The sequence below is a fragment of the Xenopus laevis genome, chromosome 2L (assembly GCF_017654675.1).
Source record: "Xenopus laevis strain J_2021 chromosome 2L, Xenopus_laevis_v10.1, whole genome shotgun sequence".
Taxonomy (NCBI): domain Eukaryota; kingdom Metazoa; phylum Chordata; class Amphibia; order Anura; family Pipidae; genus Xenopus; species Xenopus laevis.
The window spans coordinates 68,371,819-68,393,299 of record NC_054373.1 but is presented as its reverse complement, the minus strand read 5'-3'; the positions used below and the strand labels follow the sequence as shown (position 1 = coordinate 68,393,299).

Sequence of the window (21,481 nt, the reverse complement as noted above, 5' to 3'; positions counted from 1 at the left end):
AAACAAAGACTAAAAGTTCCTTGCTAACAATGTACATTTTGTACTGGTTACACAATAAAGAACAAAAATATATTTCCAGTGTTTCTTTTTTTTTTTTTTTTTTCCTTCCTGGGTAAAAGTCTCCAAAAAATCCTTAATATGTTCCTCCAAGCTAGCCCTTGAAGGAATTAAGTCTTCTTTCAAAAACTCCGCTTCCATGTGCTAAATCACTAAGATATTTGCTCAGTAGGCCTCAGCTGAATGTCACCAATCTAAAAGCAGAATAAAAATGGGAGAGTAAGAAAACATATTGTTACTTAATACTACATTCTCCCACATATAAAATTCCAAACAATTAGAAAAGTCACATGGTTCTGGTAATGGACTCATAATGGCAACAAAAAGTTAGTTCATGAACAGAACAGGTGCATTGGTTACCATAAAATAAAGAAAATTATTAATTTTTAGGTAATTTAGTGTGCTGGCGTTCTATTAGGCGAGTTGAGGCTGTCGTCTCAGGCTGCAGCGCCCCACTAGGTACCAGGGGCGGCAAAAATGCCGCTCCTGGTACTTTAAGACTCAAATTTTCGGTTTTCAAACCAGAAATTCGGCTCTTCTAGTGCAGAGAGCGCAGTTAGGCTCTCTGCGCTAACGTACTGACCCTCTCTGCTGCCCTCGTGGAGCCCCCTGGACACCCTCAGGTGCAAAAAGGTAAGTGCACGGGAGAGGGGGGTCAGCAGCAACTGCCTCAGGCGGCAGAGGGGCCAGGATCACCCCTACATCTATATAAGAGATAATCAAGAGATAATCATCAGATTATCAGTATTTCATGGATACCTTCTTGTGTTTAGGCTGTGTCTGCGGTCGATTAGTGATAAAATGGCAATATGTCAGCCATGCAATGAATGGGAATAAAATTGGCATATTTGTATCCCTACAGAAATTCCCCTAATTCAATAAATGTGTGGTGGGGGTAGGCCTTGATATTATTGCATTATTTTAAGGTACAGCACTGTGTACACAAGTAGTACTATATAAGTAAATATTTTCATTTCTTTCATTCATATTAAACTTTCAAAACTGTTTCTACAGACCTGTACATGAGGAGGAGCACTGAGCACATAAACCACAGTGCTAGCGATATCTTCAGCTTTCAGACACTGCAAGAAATAAAAAAAAAAAACATGGCATCTGTTACATAAATAGAGATTATTTGAGCAGGACTAAAAAAAATACTCTACATTTTCCATATAAAGGCATATATTATAGGATTAATACTGCACGTTTACAGAGATGGAAAATGTCACAGTTGACAGAATAAAATGCATTCCATTTCCCAGAATTAGTATAATTTGTACAAAGCAATATAATAGTTTTCAGCATTACACTTTTTTTCATGGTTAATGGTTATTATATTTAATACAATTATTGGATATCTTATTTCCAACCATTGTTCCATTTGTGTTTTAATTTAGAAAGGAAAATAAAGCCTTATCATTTTCATCCCTGAGTATTGTGGTTAAACCCTGTTTTTGTTTTTATTAGATAAGAATATGACGTTCAGCATGCCTACATTTCCTTGGTTCAGGAAACTACTTTAGGGATGGATGCCAAACCTGCTGCCCCTACATTACCAGGGCCAACATTAGCCTTCACCCATAAAGTTGCAACTGACAACAACTATAAAGCTTCAATTTAATCTATCATTAACACTATATGTACCAGTCTTGAAGTGCTTGTGCCAAGCCACCTATCAATGATACACACAGGATTATGGCCTCCAAAATGACAACATAGGTTAAAAAAGTGACCCATAAGCACTAATTAAAAATAATTCAAGTATTCATGGGTATTACAGTAACACTTCCTACCAACCATTACTTATATAAACTGTGCCATGTGCCCGCAAAAGGGTTAAAAATCCAGTTCTTGTAGCAGGAGGAAAAATCCTTGATTTCTTTAGCCCTTAAATGGCAAATGTATATATTTTTCTCCTATGGCTGGTATTATCATATATTGTAATAATGTTGCCGCGCTCTCCGGGACTTCATAATGCAGTTAAAAAGGAAAAATTATTCTCAGCGTTTCGGTCCTGACATTTTTTTGTCTTGAGAAAGGTCCAGAACAGGACCAAAACGTTGACAAGAAATTTTCCTCTTTAATAATTATACAGGAGCAGTGATCAGCTCCATGTTGTAGCTCCCACCCTTCCCAGCTATAGTCAGGTGATCCCACTGGTGGCTAATAAAAGGGCAACCAAGTTTGGGAGGTAAGTAAGTTGCAGGTAAAACTTAGTCCCTTTTGTAAAATGTATAATGAATCAGTAGAATTCTTAATGAATCAGATGCAATTTGAGTGTAGGACTTGCCGGATATGGGATGACTTTTACGTAGTTTGCCAGCTTAAATATATTGCAATATACGGACAAACAATCCCTGTTTTGTTTAAAGGGTAAGGCATTTTTTTAGTAGTTGTATGCACAAATTGTCTCAATGTCTTAAATATATTGATAATGGGCTGAGTGCAGAGGACCTCTTGTAATGTAATAAAATTGCAGTCACGTTTTACGAATGTATTGCCTCAATTTGCTTTAACTTAGAGTAAGCCCTCAGAGGTGCAAGATATTTCCAACCTAAAAAAACCAACAATACATACACACCCTTCAGTGCGGTTGCTAAATTTTTACTACTTAGCACTGGAGACAGTTCAGTATGTGGTTTTTGAAACTAAAGGCTTATTTCATTCCCCTATACTGATCAGTTGCCTGCCATTCTGACCTTTATACTTTCATACGTTGCAGCAGCCTTCTCCGGATCATTATCAAGGAGTTTAAATGCAAATCCAGTTTCCACAAGGCCTGGTGATATACTCTAAGACACAAAAATATTTCTGTGACGTCATGACATAAGCATAAATAAGTAAATAGTCAGTATATGCTACATTGTTAGAAAAATGTATAGTCCTGTTAAATGTAGTATATGAAATTAAGTTAAAGGGTCAAAAACTCCATCAATTGAAAATATATTACAGTAATTACATTTACATTTAAATTACATTGAAAAGGGATTGGTTTTCATCCTATATTCATGTCAACCTAAAAACCCAATATAAACTATTGTCATTGTTTTAAAAAAAATATTTTATCTACCCTCTCCCTGATTATATTGTCAGCTTTATAGAAGCCCCCACCTTTCCTAGCTGCTGCCTGTGCCTCAGGTTTACAAGCAAAAGTACATTATACAGTGGGTTTAACTGTTAATTTGAGTAACTACCTTTTCCTCCTTCAACAAAGGTAGGATCACAATTTTATTTTAAACAGCAACTGTCTCTCAGTGACATTGTGCTGGTAAAACATTTTTTACTTTGAACACCCAACATGAATTTAAAGTGGGAGCACAATGACTTAGCTGGTACAGGTATGGCACCTGTTTTCTAATGCTTGGGAGTTGGGGATTTCCAGATAAGGGCTCTTTCCATAATTTTGATCACCATACTTTACGTCTACATCAGAATCATTTCAACATTTATTAAACCCAATAGGATTGTTTTGCCACCAAGAAGAATTAATTATATCTTAGTTGGGATCAAGTACAATGTACAGTTTTAATATTACAGAGAAAAGGGACACCTTAATATTCCCTTCTGTGTTGACCATGCTTTCCATTTGCTAGCAACTTAGAAAATTCTGCAGTCAATAATAACATTTTAAAAACAACTTGGCAAAATGTTTTTCCCAGGGACATAACTACAAAGCCCAGGCCCAGGAGTTATAGGGGCCCCATGAGCCCTTATTAACATACAATTTCAATAAATATTGGTAGAAAAGGTCAATCTCCAGACATTTTGGGGCCTCTAAAATAATTTGCTGTTGGACCACTGATTTTTTAATATTCTTCAACTTACCGTGGCTCGGATGTGACTCCTTTCTTCTCTAAGCTCTTGTCTGAGGCCCTCTGTCAGAGCTGTTACAGCATACTTTGTAGCTGAATAAAAGTGCATAACTGTAGTAGGAAGAACTCTATGACCACTCATGCTGAAGATTGAGAAAAAGCAGCTTAGCAGTAAGGAAAGTAATAAATCAATTTTAATTTTAACAATTGATCAAATCAAGTTATTGGAAAATACATACCTAATGCATGATGAAACAAAACAAATGTGCTTTTATTTTTGAGGGGAATGAGATGATTGGTTTAAAATGCTAAAAGTTTAAATAAAACGTTCCATACAATTTCTTTATATGTAGCAAATCAAGTAAAATTTCATTACATGCAAGAATTAAAGTAAATAAATGAAAAAAAAAACTTTTGAAACATATTAAAACTATGGAAACTAAATGAAGAGTATAAACCAGAACAGATATTTTGCTAATGTACAGATGTTTTAAGTAAGGAAAAAACAGGAAGAAGCAAAAATAAAAAGAATACCACCACAATCCACAAACAATAATCCTATTCATATAGGAAGCACACAGATTCACAAATGTTTAAAATAACTGCATAATTTCACTTAATTTCTCTTAAACGGTCAACCCTGATCAATAAACATGCTGGAAAAAATTTATTAAAAAGATAACAGTTTTAAAACTTATAGATAAATTGGTTATGGTCATGGTCTTCATTAGTCATTACAACGCGTGCACTGTGGAAAGTGCAATTTTTGTATGCAAAATGACATGCTGTTTATCCAGAAATCCCAGCACAATTGCACTGGGAGTTACACCCACCACAACTGTACCCATTGCATCAAAGTGAATGAAATTGCATGTGCTTACAAATCAAATGCAAGTCACAGCTTACATTCTCAGAATGGGGATTGCATCACTTCCAGCCAGGGCCAGAACTACGGGTAAGCAGAATAGACACGTGCCTAGTGGGCACCTCTGGGAGAGGGAAAGCTGGGCACATACTTCTTTTGTCTGGGTTTCCATAGACTCAGGCCGATTGATTCTAGATGGAGGGCACTTGCCTTAGGTGCCCCCATTCCTAAACCTGCAGCTCATGCCATTAAAACAGCATTCACATGGAATTCTCTTGGAGCAAGTCTGCTGAGCATATTGACCCAACTTTCTAGGGGTACCCTGGAATTAAAACCATTTTTAGGGTGGAGGCAGCTCCAGGGTCCCTGAATGTCAATACACATACTTGGGCACTATTGAGGTGAGGAGAATGGTGCTTAAGGCAGCTACATGGATAAATAAATATTAATTGCATTAATAAGCCTATCATTTCACCCATTTTGGCACAACAACACTTGGTTGTGCTAAAACACCAACCTGGTCCAGGCTTTTTGACTGGTTTGTAAAATGTAGGTTCAGCTTTATTTATACTTAAAATATGGAGATAAGAGGAAGCACTTTCTGTCATTGATTTCTCTGGGTCTATTAGGTAATCACACAAAAAAATCTATAATAAAAGGATTGTACTGATAAATGCAACATGTATAATTATCACATAAATATGGCAGGAATTTGTTCTCTATATGGTACCTGCACTCTTTTCATACAGGCTCTGTACATTAACGGCAAACGTGATAAAAACCAGGTAAGACACCTCAGTTCATAATGCTCAAAAGTATGCAACATTAAACAACTGATTTGTTGTCATTACAGCTGTGCATTTATGTAGAAGGTGTAGCATGACAATCAATTTGTGAAGGAGTAGGCCGACTAGTCATGTAAATTCACAAAAATGCAATGACTGTGCATATTTTGGCATAAGAGCAATATTAGGATTTTCAATGAAAATGTTCATAGTACCTTTTGAGTTTTGAATCTATGTGATTACTGTGAAGAGGGTTAACAGAGCGATAAAATAATACAAATGCAGGAATACACAGTGTAAATGAAAATGAAAGAAAACATGATTCAGGTAAACCAGACAAGCAAGCATGATCATGACTAGTAGTGTGATAAAACAATTAAAAGCCAACAAAAACAGAAGTGGGTTTATACACCATAAATGATATCTGGCCTCAACTGTGATGTAGGCTGCAGCCTCTCCTACCTGTTGATGTTTATGATATGACCATCATCAATATTCCTTTCCTTCATAGACTGGTAGGCCGCCCTTGTGCAGATACTGAGTGCAAGAACATTAACCTGGAACACAAAACATTGAATAAATTGAATCCACAAGGATTGTTTTTCCGTCAATATGGATTTTATGCAGCTACAAGCTACTGTTTCATTAATACAAATAAAAAGGATATCTTTTTTAAAAACTATAATTGATTGCATAAATAAGATGGTCTTTCTGTAACCACAAGTTTCTGGATAACAGGTTTCCAGATAATTTAACCCATACCTGATACAATGCATTATTCTGATATTATTCTGATTGACTTTTATTAGCATTTAGCTTTTAACATACCTCCCAACATTTTGGAAATCAAAAGAGGGACAAAAAGTTGTGGCGCGCGTAGCGCAGCAAAACATTTTTGGCCACGCCCATTTTTGTGGTCACACCCCTCAATTACCATGTTTCATTTTACAAATTGTAAATAAGCCGTATCACTTTAAATGGGCAGGGAGAGCTGAATGGCAGTCCCTAATAAGGGGGATGTAGAAGTTGTAGTGCAACTGGCTTCCCTCCACAGGTTATTGAACTACAACTCCCAGCACCAACACCCAGGGCTAGTGGGGAGAGAGGAGGGGAAAGAATCTGTGCCTGGAACTTTGATGTCAGTGTAGACCAATGGTAAAATAGAGTGAGTTTATTTCCTCGGCACTGTGTGAATAGAGTAGGGATAAGGGGCATGAGTGTGGGCACAGCTGGCATCACACACACACAACAGCAAATGTACCAATCACTCACACACAGTAACTCACACAGACACAGTAACTCTCTCACACACACACACACACACACAAACACACACCCACCAACATGCACAGACACACAGCAACACACACACACTTGCTATGTATATAGCTGATAAACAGACACACACAAACTGTATGGTAAGAGGACCAGGCTGACAGCTGTCACTCCAACTGGTTCTGTCACATGACCTCACTAAGGCGCTTTAAAGCACTGGTAAATTTCCATCAAACGCTTCTATAAAATCACTTTCTGAGCATGCGCAGCAACAGTCCGTTTCCACAACAGAAGCAGGCCACACAGTCTCTTCTGCGTTCGCGTTGCCCTTTTTTTTATGAGACATGATGACGGCTTGCGCATAATCTCACCCTTACGTGGACGGTTCTTTGAAGCTGCCCAGTATTATGCGCCTGCGCAATTACCGCTTGGTCTGGCTACTATGGTATACTTAAATTAATTGCGCAAGGTGTCTCTCCAATTTGAAATGGCCTAATTGGAGGTGTCCACATATACTTTCCAATATCTCAACAAACCAGATGGGACTTATCCCCCAATAGTTTGGGCCCACTTATTACAAAATACACGCATAATCGTATTAAGGAATAAAGATAAAAGGCAATATTTATTAACTACCATGCCACAGATACTTAAAACCATTTAAAATGAATAAATAAACAGCGCTGCGCTGGGTTTAGGGATCCCTTTAACCCCAAATAACCACTTGTAAAGAGGACTCCTCTATGTGAGGTTTGATGGAAATTTGATTATGTTTAGGTGGCTCAACAGCCAGCATTCCAATCAAGCGTTAGTATGTACACATGTAAATCCAATTGTTCATATGAGGGAACGGAAGTGCATCCTTATAATTCACATCCACAAAATGTTGCAGAAAAGAAAGTCCTGGTTATATAACACTGAATAGCGTGCTGCAGCTTTGTAGTAAAGATTACTATCTCCCGCGGATACAATAGTACCCGTGATGGTTTGCGGAGCAGAGCCAGTATATCAGGTTTAATGTCTTTACGGGTAACTGGATTTGCCAGTGTCTACTGTCCCATCCATATATTTACAGCCGCCTATTGCTCTCAGTGGCCAGCTGAGAAGTTGCGGCTTCGTGATACTGCGATCACTGACAGTCACCGTATTGTACCGGCCCAAGTGTAACAGTTGTCCCGGCTATCACCAGACCCGAAAATAAAGGTATACAGACCACATGTCTTTGAGAGTTTTCACCCGATAATTCCGCGTTCCATCAACTGGCAGGAGATCTTCTGTCTGCGCACTTAGGTTCCCAAAGTAGGGGAGCAGGGTATCCCAAATAACTCCGTGTCAGCGCTGTGCCTCGACAGCTGTTTCGCCACTCAACGTGGCTTTGTCAAGAGACCGAAAGGGTGGATATGACGTCATTTTATCCTTGCCATCACATGTTCAAAGTGGGTGGTCTTTTGTGTAAGCCGCTTCCCACACATAAGAAAGATACAATAATATCGATATGAACAATTGTATCATTTTCACTTCCTACAATCGTGGTTATGTAACCCTTTGGTATTATCTTAGTAGAATATATTTAAGGGATCAACCAAATAGGTATCAAATAAGAAAAAGGACTATCGGCTTCACTTCTACTGTGATGGGAACATCAATATCAACTTGTGGCATGGTTACACAGTACTATATTTCAAAAGTTTATAAGATTAATCGCTATTGCTTATTTTTAACTGTCATCCCATGTTCTTATTAATCAGTACATAATTATAAACTTATATCAAAATAGAGAATAAGAAAGAAAAAGGGAGAAGAAAATGAAAAAAAATCAAAAGGTAGAACTACAACTCTCACCAGCACAAATTTTTTAAAAAGTTGAAATAGTCCAAAAAAGCGGGGCCAATCAAGGGACTATTATTATGACCATTCTTCATTTATTTATAAAGGCCTGAAAATTCAATTGGCCATTGAGTCCGAACTCTGACTTATAAGTGTTAAGCTTAAATATCCAACTGGTCTCTAGTTGGAGCAACCTATTATCTAGGTCACCGCCCCTTACATCACTATGCAGACGGTCAATGCCCTGAAAATAAGACCCCATATGTTTGCCATTGTGAATGCAATAAATGTGTTTGGCAATAGATGACAATAAATTGCAATTATTAATATCTCGCATATGTTCATATATGCGTCTTTTCAGCGGTCTCTTTGTTTTTCCTATGTATTTACTCCCACAGTGGCAAGTGAACATGTAGATCACGTAAGTCGTGGTACAACATATATAATGATACATGTTGTATTTGACTCTTCCATTGCTAAAATCCCTAGATGTCCTCATATATTGACACTGTTCACAGGCCACACACTTGTAGCTACCTACTGTTTTGCAACACGCTGTTTTCGAATGTTTCTGAAAATGACTGTGAGTGAGTAGATCACCTATGCTATTATTTCTCCTGTAACAAAAAAGAGGGTGAGTAGTTACCATTTGACCTATATTGGGATCGTTGGACAAAATGTGCCAATGTTTCCGAATCAATGAGCGGACTTCTTGGTCCTTATTGCTGTATGTCAAAATGAGTCTAGTCTTTTCATTACCTTGAGTGCAACTTTGTTTGGGCTTATATAATAAGTCCTCCCTACTCTGAGATAGGGCATTATGGTAGGCTCTACGTAGGCAACGTGTTTTGTATCCTCGTGCTTTAAATCTTAAGTACAGTTGGTAAGCTTCCCGTTTAAAGTCTTCCTCTGTAGAACAGATTCTCCGTAATCTAAGGTACTGTCCCTTTGGTATGCCTTCGATGCATTTCAATGGATGCATCGATTCTGCATGTAAGAGGCTGTTGCCAGCCGTCTTCTTGCGAAACAGGTTAGTGGACACCTGTCCACAGTTGTCCTTTTTAATCTCTATATCCAAAAATTCCAATTTGGAGTCGTGATAATTTAAGGTGAATGTTAAATTGAAATTATTTTTATTAAGTTTAGACACAAAATCCTTTAATTTCTGTTCGGGGCCCTGCCAGATGATCATAATATCGTCGATATATCTGTGCCACCGTAAAATGTGGCACAGATATTCGTCGTACTCTTCAGCCGAGAACACATAACGCTCCCACTCTCCTAGGAATAAGTTGGCGTAGCTAGGTGCGCATTTAGCGCCCATAGCTACGCCCTGGCGTTGTAGATAATAAATGCCATTAAATATAAACACATTGTGATGTAATACAAAACTCAATGCTTGCAATATAAATTTATGTTCCTCGGAGATTGGGTTGTGTATGCGCTCAAAAATGTTTTTTATGGCCTCAATACCTAGAGCATGTGGTATACTCATGTACAAGGCCTCCACATCCAGACCCACTAAAAAGCAGTCAGACCTTAAGCTCTGACTGCTTTTTAGTGGGTCTGGATGTGGAGGCCTTGTACATGAGTATACCACATGCTCTAGGTATTGAGGCCATAAAAAACATTTTTGAGCGCATACACAACCCAATCTCCGAGGAACATAAATTTATATTGCAAGCATTGAGTTTTGTATTACATCACAATGTGTTTATATTTAATGGCATTTATTATCTACAACACCAGGGCGTAGCTATGGGCGCTAAATGCGCACCTAGCTACGCCAACTTATTCCTAGGAGAGTGGGAGCGTTATGTGTTCTCGGCTGAAGAGTACGACGAATATCTGTGCCACATTTTACGGTGGCACAGATATATCGACGATATTATGATCATCTGGCAGGGCCCCGAACAGAAATTAAAGGATTTTGTGTCTAAACTTAATAAAAATAATTTCAATTTAACATTCACCTTAAATTATCACGACTCCAAATTGGAATTTTTGGATATAGAGATTAAAAAGGACAACTGTGGACAGGTGTCCACTAACCTGTTTCGCAAGAAGACGGCTGGCAACAGCCTCTTACATGCAGAATCGATGCATCCATTGAAATGCATCGAAGGCATACCAAAGGGACAGTACCTTAGATTACGGAGAATCTGTTCTACAGAGGAAGACTTTAAACGGGAAGCTTACCAACTGTACTTAAGATTTAAAGCACGAGGATACAAAACACGTTGCCTACGTAGAGCCTACCATAATGCCCTATCTCAGAGTAGGGAGGACTTATTATATAAGCCCAAACAAAGTTGCACTCAAGGTAATGAAAAGACTAGACTCATTTTGACATACAGCAATAAGGACCAAGAAGTCCGCTCATTGATTCGGAAACATTGGCACATTTTGTCCAACGATCCCAATATAGGTCAAATGGTAACTACTCACCCTCTTTTTTGTTACAGGAGAAATAATAGCATAGGTGATCTACTCACTCACAGTCATTTTCAGAAACATTCGAAAACAGCGTGTTGCAAAACAGTAGGTAGCTACAAGTGTGTGGCCTGTGAACAGTGTCAATACAGATGCAGCCACTTTGGTTTGTCTGTTTGACACAGAATAACTAAACACAGATATCCCATTTATCTCATTTAACACAGAAAACTGCGTCACAACATCCCATCTAATTAAAGCATTCACCATTGTTCACAATGGTGCTTTGGTATGCTAATGGAAAGGTTAAATGCATTAAATGAGTTAAGATGACTTTAGATAACGCAGTTTCTTCAATTAACCATGAGTCATGACGCATTTATCTCACAAATCCAAGTGGCTTCATCTGTATATGAGGACATCTAGGGATTTTAGCAATGGAAGAGTCAAATACAACATGTATCATTATATATGTTGTACCACGACTTACGTGATCTACATGTTCACTTGCCACTGTGGGAGTAAATACATAGGAAAAACAAAGAGACCGCTGAAAAGACGCATATATGAACATATGCGAGATATTAATAATTGCAATTTATTGTCATCTATTGCCAAACACATTTATTGCATTCACAATGGCAAACATATGGGGTCTTATTTTCAGGGCATTGACCGTCTGCATAGTGATGTAAGGGGCGGTGACCTAGATAATAGGTTGCTCCAACTAGAGACCAGTTGGATATTTAAGCTTAACACTTATAAGTCAGAGTTCGGACTCAATGGCCAATTGAATTTTCAGGCCTTTATAAATAAATGAAGAATGGTCATAATAATAGTCCCTTGATTGGCCCCGCTTTTTTGGACTATTTCAACTTTTTAAAAAATTTGTGCTGGTGAGAGTTGTAGTTCTACCTTTTGATTTTTTTTCATTTTCTTCTCCCTTTTTCTTTCTTATTCTCTATTTTGATATAAGTTTATAATTATGTACTGATTAATAAGAACATGGGATGACAGTTAAAAATAAGCAATAGCGATTAATCTTATAAACTTTTGAAATATAGTACTGTGTAACCATGCCACAAGTTGATATTGATGTTCCCATCACAGTAGAAGTGAAGCCGATAGTCCTTTTTTCTTATTTGATACCTATTTGGTTGATCCCTTAAATATATTCTACTAAGATAATACCAAAGGGTTACATAACCACGATTGTAGGAAGTGAAAATGATACAATTGTTCATATCGATATTATTGTATCTTTCTTATGTGTGGGAAGCGGCTTACACAAAAGACCACCCACTTTGAACATGTGATGGCAAGGATAAAATGACGTCATATCCACCCTTTCGGTCTCTTGACAAAGCCACGTTGAGTGGCGAAACAGCTGTCGAGGCACAGCGCTGACACGGAGTTATTTGGGATACCCTGCTCCCCTACTTTGGGAACCTAAGTGCGCAGACAGAAGATCTCCTGCCAGTTGATGGAACGCGGAATTATCGGGTGAAAACTCTCAAAGACATGTGGTCTGTATACCTTTATTTTCGGGTCTGGTGATAGCCGGGACAACTGTTACACTTGGGCCGGTACAATACGGTGACTGTCAGTGATCGCAGTATCACGAAGCCGCAACTTCTCAGCTGGCCACTGAGAGCAATAGGCGGCTGTAAATATATGGATGGGACAGTAGACACTGGCAAATCCAGTTACCCGTAAAGACATTAAACCTGATATACTGGCTCTGCTCCGCAAACCATCACGGGTACTATTGTATCCGCGGGAGATAGTAATCTTTACTACAAAGCTGCAGCACGCTATTCAGTGTTATATAACCAGGACTTTCTTTTCTGCAACATTTTGTGGATGTGAATTATAAGGATGCACTTCCGTTCCCTCATATGAACAATTGGATTTACATGTGTACATACTAACGCTTGATTGGAATGCTGGCTGTTGAGCCACCTAAACATAATCAAATTTCCATCAAACCTTACATAGAGGAGTCCTCTTTACAAGTGGTTATTTGGGGTTAAAGGGATCCCTAAACCCAGCGCAGCGCTGTTTATTTATTCATTTTAAATGGTTTTAAGTATCTGTGGCATGGTAGTTAATAAATATTGCCTTTTATCTTTATTCCTTAATACGATTATGCGTGTATTTTGTAATAAGTGGGCCCAAACTATTGGGGGATAAGTCCCATCTGGTTTGTTGAGATATTGGTCTGGCTACTAACTTCCTGGTTCGGTATCTTCTGTTTGTCTGAAATGACAGAAGGCTCTGCGGAGCCACCGCCCTGCCCCGGGGCTCGGTGCCGTCGGTTACTTCTCTCGCTACCAAACGTGTTTCCAGGAAGAACTCTGGCTGCTCCAGAGCCATCCGTGCCATCACCGCCTCCCTCCCCTCCGCCGCCGCCGGGATGCGGGACATTGAGTCCACAATCTGGGACAGCGTGACAGACAGACAAAAACGGGACTGACTCGCGGAAAACGGGACGGTTGGGGGTATGCTGTTATAAATACCCCAATAATAACCAGGCAATTGCTAAACCATAACATGCAGCCCCCACTGTGGATTATGGGATCAGATTTAGTACCATGAAAGTAGCCTCAAAGTAGTCATGTCAGAACATCTTCCAGTAAAACTAATTTTGCATGCAAAACTTCCGCCTCCATAAGGTTAGCTCTCCCCAATGTTAACATTCAGTTATTCACACTGATTCCCTTGCTCCCTGTGTCATCCCTTATTTCTACTCTCCGCCCTGCGCCGTCCCCTAACCCAGCCCACCTCTAGCCTCCGTCCCCATATACTTCATGCGCCCTCCTGTATTCCTCCTTCTAAGTTAGTTGTATGTCCTGGGGACAGGTGTCTTTTATCCTACCTGCAGTATCAATGTTCCTCTGTGTCTTCCGACTTGCACTATATCGTTTCTCCTCCATGCAGTCTCAACTATCTTTTTTGACAGCAAGTTCAGCCCCCACGATGCTGCAGCCAATGAGAACCCTAAGAGGGCAGTTACGTTTGATTGACTCCTCTGTAATAACAATTTATAGAATACTGATTTCTGATTGGATTAAATAAATGTGCCCACCCTCTGCTGGGATGCCATTGGCTGAGACCTGCTAGGGCAGAACATAGCGGGGAATCTGAGTGAACAAGCCAAGAAAGAAGCCGAATGGAGGAGAATAGAAGTGGTACGGCTCAGATGCCACGGAGGGCAGGACTATTGGGAATAAAATAGTGGATAAATGTACCATCTGTAACACCTGAAGCGCTACTGCCAGCAGAAAAGCAAGTCCCACCACAAACAGAGAGTGACTTAAAAATGTTTCCCAGCTGAGTAGATGCTTGCAGTTCAGGTAAATTCTGTCTGGCATCCACCAGTCCGTGCCATCGACGCCTCCTTCCCCTCCGCCGGCGGGATGCGGGACATTGGGTCAACTATTCCGGACAGCTGGACAGACAGCCAAAAACGGGACTGTCCCGCGGAAAACGGGACGGTTGGGGGGTATGCTTTAATAAAGCACCTGCCCCAATCCCCACTGGTGTGTCTTGTCTACTGCACAGAAAAGTAAAAATAATTATGCACAGAAAGGTAAAAATAAATACTATGCTAAGACAGACATCTGTCTTGCATTTAATCAGTAAATGTATATGTTTCAGCTTACAAACAAATTCAGCTTAAGAACAAAGCTACAGACCTTATCTCATACATAACCCATGGACTGCCTTTGCATTTGCAGTTATGCCTAAATTTTTTATGTGAGTTGGCCAAAATCAGTGGAATTGTTGAGCTGTTTTTTCTAAAACTAGTATTCTCATACTGGGGGGGGGGCTGTAATTGTTGGACTACGGTGCTGAAAATGCTGTTATTTACATGATTATGTTGGTTCTCTGTAGGGGAACACAGGAGGCACCCATTTCAGTATGGCCTATAAGGAGGAATAAGCTTTGTCTCATCCTGTGCTCCCCTGTGTGGAATGCAGGAGAGGTCCACCCCATGGGAATGCAGGGCTAAACACCAGTGTGTAACAGCCCTTTGGGCTGTTGTGCAATAATTCAGTAGTTGATATCCTGCACTAAACAGCCAGAAAAAGTTTCTAAAACTTAATTGGCTTTTAGCAGAGAGGCCAGAATATGTGGCAGGTGCATTCAGATACTTTTGTAACAATTTCAGATACGGTAAGCAAAGCTATAACTGTAAAATTTTAATATAAGCAGGTCTCTTGGGGAAAACTGTGACTTGCAGCTTAAATGGAAATTCACCTTCAATAGCAAAACTGTAATAACACATAAATACCACAGAAATGTGTTCAAACTTTCATAACCTGCTATATTGTGTAAAATAAACATGGTAATTAGGGAATGTGGCCACAGAATTGGGCATGGTCACAAAAAATTTGCCTTGCTCCGAGCTGAAAATTTTTTTGTCCCACATTTCCAAAATGTTGGGAGGTATGTAGTAGGTGGAAGGAAAACATATCTACGTATACTTAGAAGACATACAGGGAAAAGGCCAGGGTTGCCACCTAACTTGTAGTTTACCACTGCAGCTAGTAAGATATGGATGCCAACATTATTACCAGGGAAGTTTGGGGGCATAACTATGTGTATAGAAGAAATCAGACCCTGTGATTGCTGGGAGGCACAAGAGGTAGAGAGAGCCAATGGGCCACTCTATGAAGCATCAATAGTAGAACAATCCAGGAAGCACTCGCACACCCTGGCCTTCCTGAAAGGTAGAGACCCCTGGTGCACAGCAAAATGGAGGAAACGGCAACCTCACTATCCCATACCTCCCAACTGTCCCTTTTTCGGAGGGACAGTCCCTCTTTTGACTGCTCAACCCGCAGTCCCTCATTTGTACTGGAAAGTCCCTCTTTTCTCTGCACTGAACAGCCAGAAAAAGAAACAAAGTTTCTCACTTAGTTGGCTTTTAGCAGATAGCCCAGAACAGCTAACAGGTGCAAATAAGATACTTTGTAACAATTTTGAGACACAAAAACACAGTTTAGATAAGGAGAAATATTTTCAAACTTTCATAACCTGTCAAATTTTGTAAAACAAACATGGTAATTAGGGGGTGTGGCCACAGAAAGGGGTGTGGTCAAAAAAATTGCTGCGCTACGTGCGGAAAAAAAATTTTTGTCCCTCTTTTTACTTCCAAAATGTTGGGAGATATGCTATCCAATGGCGACAAGAATTCACCGGCACACAGGTAATGCAAGCAGGTTATACCTTGCTAAGTATTTATTGCAGCATGCAACGTTTCGGGGTTACCCCCTTTATCAAGCATCCTAGATCTGTCCAAAATGTTGCTAACCCTCTGCAAAAATTTTCTATATGGTCTGGCAATGTTAGTCCAACAAATCTGGGCATGAGTAATGGAAGAGATAAGCCAGATCATGGCTCTCATCATTCCACTTGACCTGCTAGTGCGATACCAAATAGGGAACACTGCACCTTCATGGCTGAAAGGAAAATATCGACACCGCTATTCATTGAGGCCAAACTACTTTTACATCACACATGCGGATATATTTCAAATTTAAAAAATATGTTACTTTATTGGTTCCGTTAAAATTTGTTAGCTTCGGTACAGTGCATGACAATCACCACTGACGCGTTTCATGCCCTATGGCACTTCCTCAGAGTGTTACAGATTTCTAACAAGGCATAACTTTATAGCAAATCTGATTGGCAAACAATCCACACAGTGTGTTTCTTAAAGGTGTATTACACATATATAAACCAAATTTCTCTTCACATCTATCCTCACATTTATATTCCATACATATATCTATTAAGATTTTTAAGACCATCACAAGTTATTAAAAGAAAAAGAACTCTTTTTGATTCCATGTATGTTTTTTCTCTCTTTTGGGGATAGTTCGATTGAACATTGTGGAAATTTACTTAAAGAAGACTTTTTTTTTCTTATTGTCAACTTAATAAATTGATCTATTCAATATAGTATTTAATCTCCGTATCTTTATTTAAACCAACTGGTTTTTCTGTTTCTAAAGTAAACATCCACCATGTTTCTCTTTTATTAATTAGTTTCTCCAAATCCCCCTTTCTCCTATCTAATCTGACATGCTCTATGCCCTGGAAGGATATACATCTATCATTACCATTATGTTTAATTAGAATATGTTCCGCTATAGCAGATGAGACATCTTTTCTCCCTACACATGCTATATATTCCAAAATCCTATCCTTCATTCTCCGCATGGTTCTACCTACATATTGGCTTCCACATATACATGTTGCCAAATATATCATATTATCAGTTTTACAATTTATATAGGATTTACACTCATATTCTTTGCCAGTAACTGAACTCCTAAAGCCCTTTGATACCTTTATATAATTGCAAGCCTTACAAACCCTTGCTCCACATTTGTTAACCAATTAGGTCTTCTATGTTCTCGTTTTTCAGGTAGCATGCTAGGGGATATATGGCTAGCAATTGATTTACTTTTCCTATACGTAAACCATGGCTTATCAATGTTTAATAACGGATCCGCACTGATCACATGCCAGTGTTTCATTATTATCCTTTTTATATCAGTTGCCTCATTGCTGTAATCTGTCACAAAATAAACTTTTTCTCTATCAGTTGTTTTTGATCTCTTATGTTTATTAGTTCTATCACATTTATTTCTACCACTCTCCCTTAACATTTGGTTACGATCACTTAGAACAGCTCGATCATATGCCTTTTTTAATGTTTTAGTGCTATATCCTCTCTTTGCTAATCTATCCCACAAGTCCATTGCCACTCTCTGAAAAGCATCCCAAGTGGAACAAATCCTTCTTAATCTAAGGAATTGTCCAATCGGGATGCCCTCCAGAAGCGGTTCGAGATGATTACTTGTCCTTAACAAAAGGGAATTTCTGCTGATGGATTTCCTAAACACATCTGTCTTAATCTTGCCTTCTTCTTGTGTAAACTGTATATCCAAAAATTCTACACTTTTCTCACTAGTCTTCTAAGTGAATTCAATACCACATTCATTATTATTACAAAATGACACAAATTCCTGTACCTGTTCAGTATTTCCCTTCCAGATCACAATCAGATCGTTGATAAACCTAAAGTACTTAAATACATATTTACTCCATTTTGACTTATCTCCAAAGATATGGCACTCTTCAATCCCTCGCATGAATAAATTTGCATTTTGTATGCAAATTTATTCATGGGATGGATTGAAGAGTGCCAATCTTTGCCAGATTGGGAGATTAAATATTATATTGAATAGACCAAATTATTAAATTGACAATAAGAAAAATAAAGTCTTCTTTAAGTAAATTTCCACAATGTGCAATCGAACTATCCCCAAAAGAGAGAAAAAACATACATGGAATCAAAAAGAGTTCTTTTTCTTTTAATAACTTGTGATGGTCTTAAAAATCCTAATAGATATATGTATGAAATACAAATCTGAGGATAGATGTGAAGATAAATTTGTTTATACATGTGTAATACACCTTTAAGAAACACACTGTGTGTATTGTTTGCCATCCAGATTTGCTATAAAGTTATGCCTTGTTAGAAATCTGTAACACTCTGAGGAAGTGCCATAGGGCATGAAACGCGTCAGTGGTGATTGTCATGCACTGTACCGAATGCTAACAAATTTTAATGGAACCAATAAAGTAACATTTTTTAAATTTGAAATCGTGTTGAATATATCCGCATGTGTGATGTAGATTAAAGTTCCTAAGCCAGGAACCCTGATTCTAAGACACGTGACGTCTGGAGCCAATCGGAGATCCCTCACACTGAAGTGAAAGTTTGTTCTAAACTACTTTTAGCCATGAGATGGAAGCAATATGCCCATTCATACCACCAATGGCTTGAAATGGTTAATCAATGTATGAATCCCTTTGATAGTATATTAAAGAATAATACACTATCAAAGGGATTGCCCTAAGAAATTCCAAAAAAATGGCTGTTTGGATAGATAATCATCTACTCTTGATGCAGAATCAATCCCCTCCATGGCAAAATATATCCCCATTTTGACATGACCTCATTCAGTTGGGTTTATGAAGAAATGGTACATGAACACTATCTGAATGTAATAATGAAATAATAATAATAATAATAAAAATAAAATGTAAAATGTATTTTATTTTTGCACAAACATATCGGATTCAACAGATTGAAAGGAAACAGTAAGAGCCTGTCTGTGTGTTTGGCCCATTATGAACTGATGGGTTGGGAAATTACCCATACAAGTGTCATGGTGTTTTTTTAACTTGTGGAATCAGGTGTGTGTGTGTGTCCCTGGCAGCCTTGGTTTTTTGAGGGAGACTATTTACTTAATATTTATTTTCATTCATATGGAACCATAGCATTTTACTCAGCAGCGTAACTATAGAGGAAGCAGACCCCGCTGTTGCAGTGGGGCCCGGGGAAAAGGGGGACCTGGACTGCTTCCAATATAGCCAACAAGAAACCCCCCACCCCTGCTCTCTTCTGCAGGGAAGCAGAGCAGAACAGCAATGGGGCAGTTAGTGGGTGGAGGCGGGAAGTGGGCGGGAGGATGGGGATCGTGGTGCACTGGGCCCCTCTGAATATTTTTTTGCAAAGGGGGCCGGCACACTAGTTACACCAGTGATTTTATTTGTATATGTACTTAATTATACATACTTATTTTATTGCTGGACTGTAAACCAATTCTTTATTGTTTCACTTCCTGATTTCCTTTCCTTTCTTACACCTTGTATATGCAAAACTTCAATAAAATACATTTTAAACAAAGCTTGCACACTTGCACACTAAAAAATAGGATGGATGCCATTAATAGGTTCTGCATGCTGAATATATAGACCACAAAACTATGAGATCAGGAGATGCAAAACACAATTGAATGCACCTCAACACAGTTCTACATAGCTCATAAAGCATCTCTCTGTAGTGGTAAGATAAAGCATAGTTCAAAGGAGCCTTTTGGGCTGATCAGTTGCCTTGAAGTGCAGATCAGAGATCTGATGATCACATTGATGTTTTTTTCACCAAAGGCAAATAAATCAAGACAAATTGCTTTTTAGTAAGCCTCACACTACCATACATTTATGAAGGACCAAATTGTACCGGATTCTTAAAAAGGTGATGGTTAAGGAGTGAGGATGAGAAAGGAATGAATTACAGAGGGAAGAAGGCATACAGGCAAGGGCCAGGTAGGAGAGACACAATTCTTATAGAGGAAGGTGGGGTAAAAGGTAAGTGAATTCAACATTTTAGCGCCTATTACAGGAAGTGTGGAGCATACAAAATGCATAATTTGCACATTCCAGGGCTACAGATTCCATTCAAGGTGCTGCTGCAAGAAGCAAGGTTCTAAAGTTCAATATCTTTACTGCCTTAAGCCAGAAAATCTGATTAATTTGAGGTCCGAGTTCACACAAGCAAATTTCATTGTGTATGAGAGTAATGATTAACTACTTAAAGGCGCACTATTGTGAAAATAATTTTTTACTATGTTGCTAGTCTAAGCCTTAAAAGAGAAAATTCGCCAGTGTGACGTCATTTCGGTACTTCACTGATTTACTAATGCTTGCTGGCGTAACTTCGCTAGTAAAGGAGATAGACTCTAGCGGTACTTCGCTCCCTAACGCCTGACGAATTTGCACTCTGGTGAATGGACGTAACTACGCAAATTCACTAAGTGGCGGATTTTACTGAACGTTACCTCTTGTGCCAGACTTGCCTTTACCACCTCAGACCAGGCGAAGTACAATAGAGTAGATAAGAGTTACTCAAAAAATAGTTGAATTTTTCTAAGTCCCAAAAAACGCTAGCATCTTTTCCTTTTTCAGGGTGATAGGCTGAGACATAGCGTCAATTTTTTTTGGGATAACCGGCTTCCCCCCTACATTTCCTAACATATGGCACATGAACTATACACTGGGCTCATGTGTAGGGCAATATAACCAATTTTTTTTCATTTTATTAAGGTTTCCCAGGCTTGTGTAGGGTAATGTATTTTCTGCAACATATACGTCCATTGAACTTTAACTTCCCGCCATATGCAAATTAGGCAGCGCTAGCGCAACTTCGTATTTTAGTGAATTAGCGTTGTCCTGGCGAATCTACGCCTGGCGAATTTTCTGAGGTTAGTGAATTTGCCTCTATTTTCCTTGCTTGAAGGGGACATACACTCTTATATGCATGTTCCTGCCACACACTCTTCCAGGTGTGATTTAGAAATTTAGGGCAATTTTTATAATAGATCAAGCTGCAGAATCCAAAAGCAATGCCAGCAATTTGATCAGTTCTAAGATTTAGCAAGTCAACCCGGTTGACTTAATTGCATTTAGAGTGAGAAAACAAATGTCCATTGACTTGAATTCATTTGGAGTCAGAAAATAACACCCATTAACTAATGTATTTTGCATGAAAAAATGCTGTAAAA

At 38.8% G+C, this 21,481-nt stretch overlaps 1 protein-coding gene across 1 annotated transcript in view; it reads right to left on the bottom strand.

Moving 5' to 3' along the window:
• Positions 1-209: 209 nt before the first annotated feature.
• dhrs11.L (dehydrogenase/reductase (SDR family) member 11 L homeolog) overlaps positions 210-21,481 on the bottom strand; it is an 84,679-nt gene continuing 63,407 nt past the window's right edge. Inside the window, exons 2-6 of the mRNA XM_018241137.2 lie at positions 5,982-6,076; positions 3,883-4,012; positions 2,757-2,849; positions 1,074-1,139; positions 210-251 (exon numbers count right to left, since the gene is read on the bottom strand). Of these exons, the coding sequence (XP_018096626.1) occupies positions 210-251; positions 1,074-1,139; positions 2,757-2,849; positions 3,883-4,012; positions 5,982-6,076 (426 nt within the window). The remainder of the gene's footprint in view (positions 252-1,073; positions 1,140-2,756; positions 2,850-3,882; positions 4,013-5,981; positions 6,077-21,481) is intronic.